General features: G+C 35.9%; 1 protein-coding gene across 2 annotated transcripts in view; it reads right to left on the minus strand.

Annotated features, from left to right (window-relative positions):
• SLK (STE20 like kinase) overlaps positions 1–17166 on the minus strand; it is a 62760-nt gene that overhangs the window by 8779 nt on the left and 36815 nt on the right. Inside the window, exons 10-17 of one of the 2 annotated variants that reach the window (XM_055250031.2) lie at positions 15355–15485; positions 15011–15134; positions 12364–12543; positions 9815–9907; positions 2446–2575; positions 1832–1956; positions 814–1002; positions 81–206 (exon numbers count right to left, since the gene is read on the minus strand). In XM_055250031.2, the coding sequence (XP_055106006.2) occupies positions 81–206; positions 814–1002; positions 1832–1956; positions 2446–2575; positions 9815–9907; positions 12364–12543; positions 15011–15134; positions 15355–15485 (1098 nt within the window). The remainder of the gene's footprint in view (positions 1–80; positions 207–813; positions 1003–1831; positions 1957–2445; positions 2576–9814; positions 9908–12363; positions 12544–15010; positions 15135–15354; positions 15486–17166) is intronic. The other variant, XM_055250041.2, reaches the window with a different exon arrangement.

Here is a 17166-nt window from a genome sequence, read left to right on the forward strand (position 1 = left end):
GGCTAGCGAGTGTTCTCTCAAAAGCAGCCACTTGTGCTGCCGCATCCTATGGGCTTTGCTGTCAGGCTTCCGTATCTGACCTGCAGCTGATGCAGTTCGCGGACATTGGCTTCACACTGCAACTGAAGATCCCGCATTTGATTCTCATGTTTCTGATGCTGAGCCATTCTCTCATTTTTCTGCCTCTTTTCTTCTTGTGCACCAAACTATAAATAAGAAAAAAAGATAAATTATAGTTCAGAAGCATGTGATTTCTATATATTCTGAAGATATAAAGGAATTTAACAAAACAAGGCACAATACACTGAAGCTACAAGTAATAATATGCTGAGACTCAAACCTGGAGTCCACATCACAGCTTCAGGGGGGAGCAGGAACTTCTGATTAAAATCTTGATCCTCCTATCTGCTTAGTGATCTGAGTTAATTTGTGTGTGTGACCGTGACTACAGAAGTATCACAGTGAGGCCATATATCTTGACTTGAAAAGTTGTCCAAGTCATCTCATTCCCAGGGCTGGTCTTAGGACCAGTCTAGCTCAGGAGCTGGTATGGGGTACAGGAGGAAGGGCTTTACTCTCTGTGGGGAAGACTATTTGGTATATGCCATATATCTATAGCCCCAGCCCCACCATCCTGGGGAAGACTAATTGGTATATGCCATATATCTATAGCCCCAGCCCACAGAGTTAAAGTGAACATCAACAAGCCTAAGGTGGCTCTAACTGTTTAGAAAGAAAGGAATTTTGTAGAACTTCTAATGGTCATTCAAAACTTTAAAACCTAAAAGAGGAGAGACTAATTTGCATATTTACCTGTTTAATTTTATCACGGTCCTGATCTGGTGTGGCTGTTGAGTTAATTCTCAGACTTTTCTTAAACATAGCCATTCGAGTCTTGGCTACACTGCGCTGAATCTTGGGCAGTCTTGCCCTTTCTTGAGTCTGTCTGTTTTTCAATTCCTCAATAAGTCTTTGATTGTAACGCTGCATTTGCTCTGTTTCCTATGAAAGTTTTAAATAGAATCCAGTGACACAGAAACAATAGTCAGTACCCACATGCATATTCAAATATGCCATTTTGTTGTTGTTGTTTCCTATAATTACCCTCTCCCTTGTTGCAGTGACCAGCAAAATACTAGGCACAAAATAACTCGTAAGAAGTTAGGCTAGGTCTGGTGGCTGACACCTGTAATCCCAGCACTTTGGGAGGCTGACACAGGAGGATCACTTGAGCCTAGGAGTTTGAGACCAGCCTGTGAAACATAGTGAGACTCTGTCTCCACACACAAAATTTTTTTTTTTTAATTAGCGGGGTGTGGTGGTACATGAATATACTTGGGAGGCTGAGGTAGGAGGATCCCTTGAACCCAGGAGTTCGAGGTTAAGTGAGCTATGATTGAGTGCCACTGCACTCCAGCCCAGGTGACAGAGCAAGACTCTGTCTCAAAAGAATAAAAAGAAAAGAAAGTTATTAGTGATGAGAGTTTTATATTGCAAACTCTTTTAATAAGTACAAGGAGTCCATACTTTAAGATACTTGAACCACAATTAGAGCCAAAATAGCTACCTTTGAGAGCCAAGATGAAGATTACAAGGTGTAAAACGTCTTTAAGCATTGTAATTAGTTACTTTCCTCATAATTTGTAGAAAAGAAGTTTGCAATCATGATCAATATACAATTAATTACTCCAAACTTCATCCAAGAAATTGTAGGATAAAAGACAGAAAGGAAATCTAAAATTGATTATCTAAGAAACTTAAGTTTCAAAACTAAATAGCTTTGCAAACTTTAAAACGAACAAAAAAATGAAGAAATTTTCCTTTCATTAACCTTCTCGTGGCGCTTAAGTAGCTGATGTCTTTGCATGAAATACTGATCTTTAAGCTGCTGTTTGAGCAGCTGGTGTTTTTCTTGTAAGTGTCGTTCTTCGAGCTCCCAAATTGCAGCTTCTCGAGCTAGAAGACAGCAGTTTTCAAAATGTCACTTTGCTCTTTTTTTACTAATGTACTTTGCTCTTCATTTTAATATTTACATAGAAGTATTCTAAATACACTAACTTGCACACACATATTGACATTCTGAGCTGTAAGTGCAATTGTAACCAATGTAAGGCAATATCTATTACCTCTTTCCAGGCTGTTCTAATGTCGTATAAACAGAGAATGTCCTACCCCGAACACTAAAATCCTATTTAATCTTAATATGAAAGAAAAAAAAATCTAAGCTAATTTGTTAGGGAAGATAAGTACTTTAAATCCCATTCTAACACACGACCATTAGGTATACTAACAACTATAAGGCATAATGAGTATACAAAATTATTCAGATATATTTCCAGTATCATCAGGGCAAGAAGAAATTTTAAGGGTTATATGTTTACGTTCATTTCTACTGTCATAAGGAATTCTACATTTTGCAGTATTTCTTAATTTTAAAAAAATTACCTCTCATGAGCTGTTGCTTGTTATTCAGGCACTCTCTCTCAATATTAGCTAACTCTGCCTTCTGCTGCTGGATGATCTTTTTCAGAGAGCCATCTAATTCTTGCTGTTGTTTCTGAACAAACTCTTGCTCCTATTAAAAACAGTTAATTGTCAGTTAATAAGTATCTAATGAACTAAACATCCATTTATCTATATGGCTGTATATATTAGTGGTTAACAAGATTTCCAAACCAAGTTTGCAAAGTTAGCTGGATTTTAAAATCACCAAAATTATATAGTACAAATGTATTTAGTCACCCAATTCAGTCTACGAAAAAAGCATTAGAATACATAATATTCTAAACTCACTAAGAAGGATACATACAGAATAAACATATAGCCCACTCATAATTAAAGTGCCCTATTACACTAGCATCTTTGAGAGAACAGTAAATTTGCAGCTTCTAAAACTGATTACTCATTCCACTATGGTGTGACTAAAACAAGGATAAATAAGAAATGCCCTTTAAGTGTCAGGTGTGGTGGCTCATGCCTGTAATCCCAGCACTCTGGAAGGCCAACATGGGTGGTTCTCTTGAGGTCAGGAGTTCGAGACCAGCCTGGCCAACATGGTGAAACCCCATCTCTATTAAATATACAACAATTAGCCAGGTGTGGTAGCGGGTGCCTGTAATCCCGGCTACTAGGGAGGCTGAGGCAGGAGAATTGCTTGAATCTAGAGGGTGGAGGTGGCAGTGAGCTGAGATCATGCCACTGCATTGCAACCTGCGTGACAGAGTGAGACTTGATCTCAAAAAAAAAAAAAAAAAAAAAAAGAAAGGCCCTCTAGGAAGAAAGGCAATTAAGAGCTAACAGGTAAAACAGATACCAGAATTTGGGGAACTAAAGAGGAAGAATTTTAGGAGATAAATTTTAGGAAGAAATACCATGGCTATCTCAAAAGAAGAAGATAGTTTCTGTATCTACAGCATGTGCCTAAAAAGAACAATAGTTGAGAAATTAATGAGAAGTCATGCATTGCTAGAGAAATGCAAACTGGGGATAGGAAAGTGAGTTACATACTATAAATCTATCAAGAAAATTTGTATAATCACAGAATTCTATAAACATGTTTGGGATTCACTAATTCATTCAACAAATATTTATTGAGTACATACTATCTACCCGAATGCCAAATTTCTGCTTTAGAAAAATATCCTTCAATTATTGTGCAAAAAAAGGAAATGTTAAAGTGACTTATGGTCTTTCTGCTAGAATCATACATTTACAGAAGAAAAGGAGTAACATCCAAACTGAGGAAATGTAAATTTGGATCTGTCCATCCCTCTCTTGGCAGTTACAGCAGGTAGTGATTGGCTCAAGGACTATTCAATCAATTTTTGTGTGGATTCAGAATTTAGAATTGAAGCAGAATTTCACTTGTAATCCCCCCTCTTGCACGTCCTCGAGAAGATCAAAACCCAAGATGCATTTTGGAACTATTCTTGAGGCCTCAGAGTCTGACAAGGTCTGGATCACTGCCAGGCAGCTCCTCAAATGCACAGAAAGTCTCACTCCACTCCCCAGGATGGTTGCCTTGCTACCATCCTGAATCTCTGGAGGTGACAAAGTTCATGTCAGAGAGTGAACTAGTTTGGTGTTGTAAATGCTGCTGTTTCATCTGCATCATCATTTGCATTTTAGCATAAATACATATATAGTATTTCGAATGCCTCTATAAAATGCAATTACCAACTTGGCTACAGTCACCTGTAAAACTTTCTCATTAAGGCAATTATCATTGAAGAAACTTTCAATGAATATTTAAATTCAACTATCTAGAATAAGGGCTTCTGAGTTTTATTTAAAGAGATGCAAAATCTCCAAGCCTATCTTTTAAGTAGTTATAACAAAGTTGTTCGAGCTTTTCTTTTTCCTACTATTCGTAACAAAATTAAACTGTTTCTGTAATTTCAATTGTAAAATTTCTTTTTCTTTTTTGAAACGAAGTCTTGCTCTGTCGCCCAGGCTGGAGTGCAGTGGCGCGGTCTCGGCTCACTGCAAGCTCTGCCTCCCGGGTTCATGCCATTCTCCTGCCTCAGCCTCCTGAGTAGCCGGGACTACAGGCGCCCACCACCACGCCCGGCTAATTTTTTGTATTTTTTAGTAGAAACGGGGTTTCACCGTGCTAGCCAGGATGGTCTTGATCTCCTGACCTTGTGATCCACCCACCTCGGCCTCCCAAAGTGTTGGGCATTACAGGCGTGAGCCACCGCGCCTGGCCTCAATTGTAAAATTTCTATATACAAACTTGTTCAATAAACAACGTAACCTGCAAAAATATCAAAGAGTTTTCTTTTGTTCAACACTTTTATCATTGGTTTGCATACAGGATTAAAAAAAAAATCTGTGTAGACAGAAACAGTGAGTCTAAATTAACTAGCATAAATATAAATCTTACATTTAGGCACAAAAAAATCAAACACAAAAGTAAAGGATGGGGTGAATAAATACTTATGGGAAAATAAAAAAGGTAAATATAAGCCAGCACTAAAACAGTAAATGTAATTTCTCATCTATGCAATTTTTGTTCATATTACTGTATTTACGTCTAAATTAAACATGGTAAGAGTTCAATTCAAAGAAAACCTCTATTAAGCACTTAGTAAATGGTGGGCACTATACTACTTAGAAGGTTACTAAAATTAATGAAAGAGAGTTCTGCCTTCAAGGAGCTTCTACTCAATTGGTCCCAAGTATCAACAGTCTTGGTCTCAGTCCACATAAAGAGTAGTGGGTCCCTTCCCTTAGTATCACATTTTTAAAAGTTCAAAAGTAAACCACAGAAAACTCAAAGCTGGGAATAAAGGATTCAGAAACCACGCCTCACAATGACTGCCTGAAAGAACTAGAGAAGTGTTCCTTAAAGCAGCTAACTCATAAAGGGTAAAGAAGAGCTATGACTGTTTATATACTGAAGCAGGCAGAACTAGCACTGTGTGGCTCCAGAAGTAAGACAGGGATCAACAGGTAAAAGTGAAGATAGGCAGAATAAGTCCAATGTATACAAGTCCTAACAATTAGAGTTAGCAAAGAACCCAGCTGCCTTACAGAGCTATAGACTTGAAAAATTAAAGCAGAATCTGGATGACTATGTAGTCAGACAGTGTATAAAGGATTTTTTATATTAAAGCTAAAAATTATCTGAAAAGGTCCCTTACACACTAATCAATATATTTCATTACCTCAAAACAAACAAAATGTTAATGTTATTACACATTCACTAAATTCCCTAACTTCAAAAGCCAAATACAGTAACATTCACAATGGAATTTATAATTAGAAATTACTTTCAGGTACGAAAAGAGCACTCACATTTCAAAAAGATTACACAAACACACCTTAAAAAAAACCAGATGAACTTAATCACTTGGATTAACAAATAAAAGACAACAACAAAAGAACCCAAACTATTAAGGCCAAAAATCATTTTTTAAAGTAAACACACAAATTGTAAAATGAGTGCCCTTTAAAAGTACAAGTTTAAATTCGGATAAACAGTTTTATCATATTAATCAGATAACTATAAACATTAAAAATACAACTTTGAGGTCTAGAAAACTGTAAGAAAGGGTTATGATATATTGGGCTATTTGTATAGAATTTGAGCATTTTAAATGAAAAGAAAGGCTAAAAATGGTAATGATCAGAAAAGTGATCGTAATTCATAATTTCTCCCTCTCCTTTTAAAAATCAATGTTTTACTTACTCTCTTAGAAAACTGTAAAAAGTCAAACAGCTGCCAATAATAAAAAACAAGTCTAATTTCAGGAGAGGAAAAAGGAGGGGCTGAAATCAAGCTGTATTCTATCTGCTCCTGTTGTATATATCAAACTTCACAAACAAAAATTACAGTGTTAAATGAGCTAGTTATTTCCCTACAGAAACTGCAAGAAAGAATACAGCTTGGAATTTCCGACTTAACTTAAAACTACAATAAGGAGAATAGCAACTCACTATTCATTATTGACTACTTGAATAAATGGAAAATAGAGCTAAATGGAATGAAAATCACTACTTTTAACATGGCTTTTCTGACCATATCCATAAGTAAAACATCTACATAAACATATATGCAATCAAAATGTCACTTCACACGAAAACAAAAATCTAATCACAGCATTCAATTTCTCACATGTGCAAAGCTTATACTATTCAGAGGATATTTTATTTTCTTGAAAAATATGAAAATCCCAAATTAGAATTTGTGGCGGGGTAGACAGAACACTGTGTTAAAAGTGCTCTAGTTCCAGCTCTACCGTTAATCTCTTATGTGACTTGAGGCAGATCACAGTCTTCTGTGCCTCAATTTCTTCATCTGTAAAATGGTTATATGACTCCATCCCTGTATTAGGGTGGTGGCAATGAGAATCAAATGTGAAAACTCTGAAGAATACTGTACTCTAAAGTCAGGTTATTACTATTATTGTCATTACAAACATTATCATGTATCAATCATCTAGATTTTGGCAAATGAAGCCAACAATGAAAAGGCACATGTGAAAAGGCAGGTAAAACAGGAGAAGCCATCCTCCCACTGGCACGTGGGACTTACGTCCTGCATTTGGGCGTTGAAGACTGCACAAGATGACAACTGAAAAGACTGAATCATGATCTGAGCAACACCCTGTGGATCAGAATAGAATGCACCTCCCAGGTGAGAATATATCTGAATGACTTTTTGTAAATGAAAAGAATAATTATACAAATGTTGAGTTTCTTGAGGCCTGGAACAAGTTACTTAACAGAGGGACCTCTTTCTCATCTGTAAAATGAAGGATTTGAACTAGATCAGTGGTTTCCAAACTCTAGTGTGTTGCTGTTGTTTTTTAAGCTAGTAGAACCCCCTTTTTTAAAACTCACCCCCAAAAATCCCAGTTTACAAAACACAGCAAAAGTGGTGCTGCTTGAGTTGACGCAGAAGCAGGGGCTCACAGCCCAGAGTCCTTGCCTTCTTAGCGACTCCCAGAGTTGCTTCTTCCAAAGTCAAAAGTTCCTGTTGTATAGTTTGAAAACCACTGGACTTAAATGATCAAATATGTTCTAGCTCCATGACTGTATGACCATTACTTATCAATTCTCAAAAAAAGTTTGAAATCGACTGTAAAGTTATAAAGCTTTTGTACCTTCGCTTAAAGCAGTAGATAGAAATACTTTTAATATTTGTTAGATTACTAAATTCCTCATTAGATTTACTGAAGGAATTTATGATTACTTTCAGCTCTACTCTCAAAATACTGGCCTGTTCCCAAAATTATATGAAAAATCACCAAGAAAGTCTTATTAAAACATAGTATTATCTAATTCATTCAACATTAATTCTCAGTTTCGACTTTAGAATTTGATACATGGCCTTTTTGGAATTAATAAAAGCCTATATTCCTTTATAAGGCAAAAACCATATTATTCTAATCTGGTTTGAAATCCAAATTATCCAAAAGTACATGTGTGGCCAGCAAGGACTTCCTCTTCACTTGGTAACAAGACATGGCCAAGAACCAGAGTCAAGCTGACTGGAGTTTAAGTTGCAGCACGAGTAGGTAGCTTAAATATGAGAGGCAGCATGGTGCAGGGAATCAGTGTGTGAAACATGTACCCAAACTTATCTGGGTGAGAATCCTGGCTCTACCACTACCCAGGTGTGTGATCTTGGGAGGGTCACTCAGCCTTCCTGTGCTTGAGTTCCCTCAACTGTAAACTGGGGGTAATAAGACTACCTCAAGGATAATTAACTCAGATTAAATAAGTTCATACACATAAAGCATTTAGAACAATGCCTGACATATAGTAAATGCTGCGTTTGCTATTAACCACCTTAAACTAAGAATACCCACACCAGGCCAAGACAAAATGTTTCAATGGCTCATGGCAAGAAAAAAACAAAAGCAAACAAAATTTATTCAGACAAGTTAGTTTTAATTTTTAAATTCTAAGATTCTATTTTCCTTATTTTTCATGGTGTTAAAAATATTCTCTCCTTTGAAATTGGTGACAAGTAAATGGCAGTTTTAAAATATCTTTACTTAGCAAAATTAAAAAAAAAATTTTTTAATGGCAGCCCATGTCATGGTCCCCAGTGGTTTTTATTGTTTCTATGTTTCTTTTTATAGGTCTATAAAATCCACAAGTCTGGGAACCACTTGTTGAATCACATAAAACGACATTAAAAAGAAAATTCAAAGGAACAATTAATACACGATACACATCTCTTCTTTTCACTGACTTATGTAATGGGAAAATTGAGCTTATTTATCCTTGCCTCCAGGCTTAGTGTAAATTTAATCAGAAGATTCATCTTCCTTCATATGAAAGACTTTGTCATGTGAGATAATTCTAGAAAATTCTGTTAAAAATACTAATTTATCTCATTTTGAAAAGAATTCACCAAGCCAGTGGTAGTGGCTCACGCCTGTAATCCCAGCACTTTAGGACGCTGAGGCGGGCAGATCACGAGGTCAAGAGATCAAGACCATCCTGACCAACTGGTGAAACCCCGTCTCTACTAAAAATACAAAATATTAGCTTGGCGTGGTGGCGCATGCCTGTAGTCCCAGCTACTCAGGAGGCTGAGGCAGGAGAATTGCTTGAACCCGGGAGGCGGAGGTTGCAGTGAGCCGAGATCACACCACTGCACTCCAGCCTGGAGACAGAGCGAGACTCCGATTCACAAAAAAAAAAAAGAATTCACCCATCTTATGACAAGGCTTAACTTTATCATAACCTAGATCGGGTTGCTTTAAACTCTATATAGGTAAAAATAGTCTGTTTAACTGCTGGATTGTGAACCAAAAAGAAAAACAAGGTACTTAATATTTAAAATCCAGTCTTAAAGTTGCTTATGTTGTCAAGCTTAAAAGTAATACATGTTTGAACTACCATTTAAAGTTACCATTTGCTATTTTTCTTCTAACTGAACTTTATAGAAATAATAGCGTTTTAATGGGCATACTCTTTGTAAGCACAAAGCTTATATACCATCCTCTATTTTTATGTCCTAAAAGTTTTCTATCGAACATTGGCATTACTACTTAAAACTATAAGCTCCCATCAAGATTAAAATCAGGTAACAGTGGATTATACATTCATATACTTGTTTATTTCATCTGGAGTCAACTTTCCAAACATTCCACTTAATTTCATATTAGCAACTCAAATGTCACCATTAGTATGAATTTAGTATTAAATAAAGAAGATTCCAGGAGTTTTTGAATGGGGAGAAGTCAACATCACATAATAATAACACTTAAAATTTACCCTTTCAACCATGGTTTATCAAGCTGTGAGAAAATGGTGCTTTCTGGTTTTAGTAGCATTAAGCTGCTGCTGTTACCTGAGCATGCTGGCTTTGTGCAAGCTCCTCTTTCCTGCGTTTCATGAGCTCTTTTCTCAGCTCTTTGGGTGCTTTCTCCACTTCATTTATAACCTACAGTGTATAAGCATGCAGGAGGTGGGGAAATAATACTTTCTCCACAGCAAGCAGTTATGAGAGCAGATAAGCCACAAATCAAATATTAAAGTTGTTAAAAAGTTCCTTTCAACATGCATTAGCATAGGTGTTAGTCTGGTGAAAAAGAATGAAAGAATAGAACATGCATAATCTCAGTGCAGAAAGGGACATTATACCACACAAAGGTTAATTAGTTGCTAAATAACCCTATGTATCATTCTCTTTCTTAAAGGTCCAAAGACAACCAGCGAAGAATTACTTGCAGCACTGATGCTGAACTAAAGGTGATAAACTCAACTGACCTTGTTGAAAGATCATAAAATTATAAATGTATCTGTTGACATAGTTGGAAATATTGAACATAAGGAAAGCTAATGCCATTTATAAAAGTGCAAAATTTCATAATTGGCTTGATCATACTAAAGAAATAATGCTAAATAAAACCTACTTAATGAGGCCAAAAACAAAAAAGGAAAGCAAGTCTTAGAATACACAAAGGAGAAATAAATGGATACTAAGTTTTTTCATAAATAACACCATTTTATACATGGTGTGGTAAAAATGAATGTATCTGATGATCTTGAATAGGATTAGAATAATATTCCCCTTTGCTGACAAGTTAAGCGAAGCCTGTCAACTTAAAAATTGGTAATATAAGCACTCTTAAAAATAAGTTTAGTAAGCTATGATTTATTATAGCAGATAAAATATAGAATGAAGTACATTTTAGAGCTCCTTCTTTTAATCATTTCAAAATACTAGAAGTATATTCCATCTAACAATAGATCTGTAATCCAACTATGAAAAACAATCATGTGTTTACAAGTAGAAGCACCAAAAGAAACCAGATTCCAAATCACCACATGCTATTGATGGTCCGTGAAAGAGACTGATTTTGATTTAACATCGTGTATTTAAAATTTCCTATCAGTAATCCCTCATGAAACCAAATCACCATTAAAAGGAAGAGACTCCCCAAATGCAAGAAATTTAGCAATAAGGAAAAAAAAAAATAATGTAATTATTTAAAATATGCGTATCATATCTCAAACATGTTCAGTGGCTGAAACTCTCCTACCTCCAAACAACAACAACAACTGAGACTTTTATATTTAGGATTAAACCACGTATTTATCTGTACAATTTTTAAAATTTAACTGATATAAAGAATATCTCAAAAACTACTTGTGAGAAAATTAACATGTAGCCCCAGTAATGTCATACCTCACAGTATATACAGCAATTCTACATAAAACATAAGAAACAGTAATAAAATAGTGATTTTTAGAAATGGAAGCCACATCAAATAAAATTACATACCATTTCATTCATCTTTATCTAAAGAAATCATAAAATCACTGTATTTATTAATGTTTGACTCTATCCTTTTTAAAGCAAATCCTTAAGATTCAGCAATATGACATTCAATTTTCTTCTCAATTTAAAAGTTAAGGTCAATGAATCTGGGTATTTGAGATGTGTAACAAAAGTGAAAATGCATTTATTAGTTTGGCTGAGGTTTCTGTTTGTTCCAACCCTAATAAAATTGATCATAATCATTGTCTCTGGTGTCTTTTATATCATGAAAAGGCAAATCGTCTTCCTATACTGAAAATGTTAATAAATTATAAAATTATCTCTGAAAATTACCTACATGTAAAGCTCTTTTAGTTTTAATTTGAGACAAAAAAAGATGCTAATATAATATGTAAATCTTCCTTCTGAAGCAATGACAAGCTTTTATACTGCAAACAGATTCTATAACAATATGAAACAGTTTCAGGAAACAATGAAAGAACTCATTCTAATCAAATGACTTTACAGATATGTTCCACTTCTAGTTCTTCAAAGTACCTCACAATTTGATGAGTTATAGATAGCATGTCAAATTTCAGGTTATTCAGCTTTTGTTTGGCACAATATCCATGAAAGGCAATAAAGCTAATCAACAAACAAAATCGTTAAAAGTGTGAATTAAAGATGACAAATAACTTATAAATAATAAAATGAATCACTGCTGCCCCTGGCAAACACAACATAGTAAGTTTTCTAAAAAATACTTTTATATAAGGACTTAAATGTGTTGCATTAAGGACAATGGTAGACCGGAAGATGGATTAAACTCAATTTGAAGACTTGATTCAAGGTTTAGCTGGATATTTAGGGGTAGTCTGTGAACAGGTCATTAAAACCTCTCTTGAGGTGAACTTAAACAGGTCACTAAAACCTCTCTTACTCCAGTTTTCTTGGCAGTAAAATGGGAATAATGATTGGCCTTATTACAACTCTATATGACTGCTGAGAAGACCGAATGAAAGAATGAATGAGTGCTATTTAACTCTCAAGTATTATTAGTATTCCTAATTCCTTAGATAGTCTTAAAACAATTAAAAAAAAAACTTTAGTAATTAAAAACAGTAGTTTACACTTACCTCCTTCTTTCGGTTCTTCAGCATATTCTGAAATTTGGACAACTCTTTCTCTTGTTCTCCTTTAATGCGTTTGGCTTCATCTCGCAAGCGATTTGTGTGCTCTTGTTCCAGGCGTTCGATAGTCTGTTTCTGCTGTTTTTCTAGATTCTCAATTTCCTGGTCATATTGTCGCTTTTTACTCTGTAAAACAATATAGCTCAAGATGATAATTTTTCCATCACCCATATTAATGCCTTATAGTAAAGATGTTTCCTAAGAGTACATAACCAGTATTTAAATTTAGTAATGTGCTATAACCTTCACAACACTGAAAAAGTCAAATGCACTAAAAATATGTTACGAAAATTCTCAAAAAAATGAGTTCATTTTTTCCTAACATGGAAATTTTTTTTCTATTTTATTTATTTATTAGAGATAGGGTCTCACTCTGTCACCCAGGCTGGAGTGCAGTTGCACAATCACAGTTCACTGCAGCCTCGGCCCCCTGGGCTCTAACGATCCTCCTGCTTCAGCCTCCCAAGTAGCTGGGACTACAGTGCATGCCACCATGACCAGCTTATCTTTTTATTTATTTATTTATTTATTTATTTATTTATTTGGAGAGATGGGGCTATCACTATGTTGCCTAGGCTGGTCTTAAACTTCCAGGCTCAAGCAATCCTCTTGCCTTGGCCTCCCAAAATACTGGTATTACAGGCATGAACCATGTGCCTGGTCTTTTTTTTTTTTTTTTTTTTCCCTTTTCTGTTTTTTGTTTGTTTGTTTTCTTTTCTTTTTGAGACAGGCTCTCCCTCTGTCACCCAGGCTGGAGTGCAGTGGTGCAATCTCTGCTCACTACAACCTCCGCCTCCCAGATTCAAATGAATTCTCATGCCTCAGCCTCCTAAGTAGCTGGAATTACAGGCCTGTGACATCCTGCCTAGCTAATCGTTCTGTATTTTTAGTAGAGACGGGGTTTTACCATGCTTGCCAGGCTGGTCTTGAACTTCTGGCCTCAAGTGATCTGCCCACCTCGGCCTCCCAAAGTGCTAGGATTACAGGCATAAGGCACTGCGCCCGACCCAAAATTTGTTTTCTATTATACTGGTAGAATGTTCAAAGTTTTTAGATTAGCCAGAAGAATAGCTAATTGTTGTGAAGTAGTAAGGCAAATTAGAAAAATTTCAATATTTATCCAATAAAATCTTTGATAAATCAAAGAGCTTATTTGAAGTCTACTTTAATAAAATATTAATAGCACCATTATTTAATAATAAGATTGTCATTTTCAGATTTACTCTTCCACATTAAGATTCTTTTTTTTTTTTTTTTTTTTTGAGATGGAGTCTCACTCTGTCACCCAGGCTGGAGTGCAGTGGCGCAATCTCGGCTCACTGCAAGCTCCGCCTCCCAGGTTCACGCCATTCTCCTGCCTCAGCCTCTCTGAGTAGCTGGGACTATAGGCGCCCGCCACCACGCCCGGCTAATTTTTTGTATTTTTAGTAGAGACGGGGTTTCACCGTGGTCTCGATCTCCTGACCTCGTGATCCGCCTGCCTCGGCCTCCCAAAGTGCTGGGATTACATGCGTGAGCCACCGCGCCCGGCCAAGATTCTTAAAATAAACATCTTATTCTATTGGAACAGATCTTTTGGAATTATAAATCTACCCTTGCAACAAGACTCCTGTTTATATAACACACAGTAACACTGTTTATGAATACAGGTATAGTTACTTATTTGTAATGGATGTTTTCTTTTTAAAAAAATTGAAAAGTAAAACCTTTTAGAAAGTGTGGGGGAGAGAAATACAGATTTTATAAGGTTTTGGAAAACAGTATAAGTACTATAAAAATACTCAATGAGAACAAAAGTTCACTATTTTCTTACGAAATCTCAGTTATGATCCAACTCGTGTAATCAACAATCCACAGTTCACACAAAACAATCTTTATCAATTAAAATTAAAAGTCAACACAAGGACTATATTCAAAACATGAGTACTATAACATTTCAAATGACACTTTTTTTTAACCTACATTAAGGCAGATAGTCAACATAAATTACAAAAATTTTATATTACATTACTAATTCCTTTTCCAACTCTGGACACAAGGCAAAAACTGAAGGACTCAGTGACAGCTACCCAGGACTAGTCAGCACTATTTCCTCTAGCAGCAGGAAATAGAGATGTGGAGTCTTAACTGTAGAAGCCAGAGAATAAAGCACATTTTTTAAAAGCCCCTGAGGAGTCCTACTGCTCGGCTAGGTTTGAAGGCAGTTGCTCTAAACTGGCTTAAAATCTTGGATTCCAAATCTGAAAGATGGAATTAGAGTACTGAAAAATTATCCAGCAATAGGCAAATCTAGGAACTTTGTTTACTGGCTTCATGATTTTAAGTTTTCATGAGAGAAAAATAAAACAACCCATCACACCATAAACCAGGTAGACTGGGATAGAAAATCCTTTCAAGAAAAAAGAATAAATCAATAAAAGGCATCCAGAACACCAAAAGGATAAAAATGCCAGAAATAAATCCCAAAGCTAGAGAAATCTGGCAATCAGAGAACAAGTTCTATAACCTGGTTTTTTTGTCTGTTTGTTTTTAATGCACTAAATGTCATTATTAACACAAAATGATATAAAATGGTGTAACAATCAGACTTTACCATCATTTCCTGCTCAAAGCGCCGGAAAATCTGTTCTCGTTGTTGCTGTAGTTTGCTATTGAGCTGTTGTTGGGCTCTTTGCTCTTCTTTCTGAAGAAATCTTAATTCCCGAAGTTCCTGACGTCTGATAAAAGTTAATGGTAATGACAGAGAAAACAGCAAAAATTACACTTCTGAAATACGTTTTTTTTTTAAGTTTTAAAAATTTTCTTTCAAGTGGAACGGTAGTAAAAGAATAAAAAAAAATTAGCCAATAATTTACCCTTGTTTCTCTATTCTTCTGACTTTTCAGAGACTGAAAAGAAGTCACAAACCAGTTTTAATTACGTTGTTTCTCTACTCACCTAAGAAACCTCAATTCTTCAGTTTTGGAATCACTATCTGTAACTATCTTTGATGTTGTTACACTCACTTCTACACCATCAACAATAAATTTGCGTGTTTTCTTCAATGTTTTCTTTTGTCTTCTTGTTTCCTGAGTGAGATTTTATTTTAGTTAGGCTTTGTACAGGGAATACTGGAAGTAGAAAACATTTTCTCCTTCTTTTAAAATTTCTTACTTTTTTAAAACAAAACAACTGAACAGGCATGCAGACTACACATAGAAAGTATTAATAAAGCAATAGACTCATTTGTGGAACCAGTTATAACACCTTAAACGACATGTGACTTACACATATCTTTACAGATGAAATCAAATTTTTTCAAAGTATGCATTTTGATCATGTTCATGTATAGCTTTTATGACACATTATAATTAGGCATAAGTGATAATAGCTAATCAGTAGAACTTTTACATGTTATCCTTTTTTTTCATCTTTTCACTTTGTAGTTTCTCAGATACCTCTGCTTTTTCACTGACAAAACAATTAAAAATGAATTTGTGGGGCCCATCTCTTAAAAAAATCTAAATTGACAGGTCTAAGGGTAGCTGGAAATCGATTTTTTTTTGAAAAAGCTCTCAAGGAATTTTTTTTTTTTTTTTTTTTTTTTCGAGACGGAGTCTCGCTCTGTCACCCAGGCTGGAGGAGTGCAGTGGCGCGATCTCGGCTCACTGCAAGCTCCGCCTCCCGGGTTCACGCCATTCTCCTGCCTCAGCCTCTCCGAGTAGCTGGGACTACAGGCGCCCGCCACCACGCCCGGCTAATTTTTTTGTATTTTTAGTAGAGACGGGGTTTCACCGTGGTCTCGATCTCCTAACCTCGTGATCCGCCCGCCTCGGCCTCCCAAAGTGCTGGCTCTCAAGGAATTTTTAAACACTGCCAGCACTGGGAATCAAAATCTACTTATCAGTAACAATAATATCAACAGCCCCTCCTCCCTCTATCTCAGGGCCAAAGATATATGTATGATTTTAGGGTTACTAGAAAGACAGTGCCTCTACTGCATCCCAAAAGTACCAGATTTGGCTGCTAGCTATGGCCTAAAATTCTTTATCAAGACTAAACTCTTCATTCCTCAACTGGTATCCAAAAACATTTAAATGCAAACAGAAATAACAGACGTATAAGACTCCTACAAATACATTTTGGTAAACAAATTAAGTGTTCAGGGCAGATACTTACTGGGTGTTGATATAGAAGAAAGGGTTAGAAGGCAGACGGAGCAAAAATGGAATGTGAAAATGCTAAACTCAAAATGCATCCGAATTTTAAATAGTTTCTCTTTGGCACCTTCCAATCACCTTTCTGCATCCTCTCCTCTTACTGTTCTCTTCTCCAAGGTTCCAGGATCCTCATGCTCTTCTTCCAGAGTCCAGGACTACGGTACCCTACCCAGCATTCCTCTAAAATCTAAAGTTGGCACACTCCAAAAAATACACCTATCTACACCTTAACCTCCAAACTTCACATTTCTTTAGCTGCTACTAAAAGTTCAGTAATTAATATCTCCTTCATTCTTATACAAGTTATTTGCATTTTTAAAAGAGGCTATTAAGTCAGTGAATGAATTTCAGAGTGGTAGTTATTTTAGTCAGTGAAAGAAAGTAAACTGAAAAAAGAAGAAAATCCTAGGAATACATGTTAACAATTTGGGGCAGATAGGCAGACTAATCACTCATGCCCTAGAGATCCATCTACGTCAGTTTTCCTAGGTTGTTCCTGCTTTTCTGTCTTCTCTCCTGCTACTATCAACCCAGAGGGTCTAGGAAGTGT

The sequence above is a fragment of the Symphalangus syndactylus genome, chromosome 2, assembly GCF_028878055.3.
Source record: "Symphalangus syndactylus isolate Jambi chromosome 2, NHGRI_mSymSyn1-v2.1_pri, whole genome shotgun sequence".
Classification (NCBI taxonomy): domain Eukaryota; kingdom Metazoa; phylum Chordata; class Mammalia; order Primates; family Hylobatidae; genus Symphalangus; species Symphalangus syndactylus.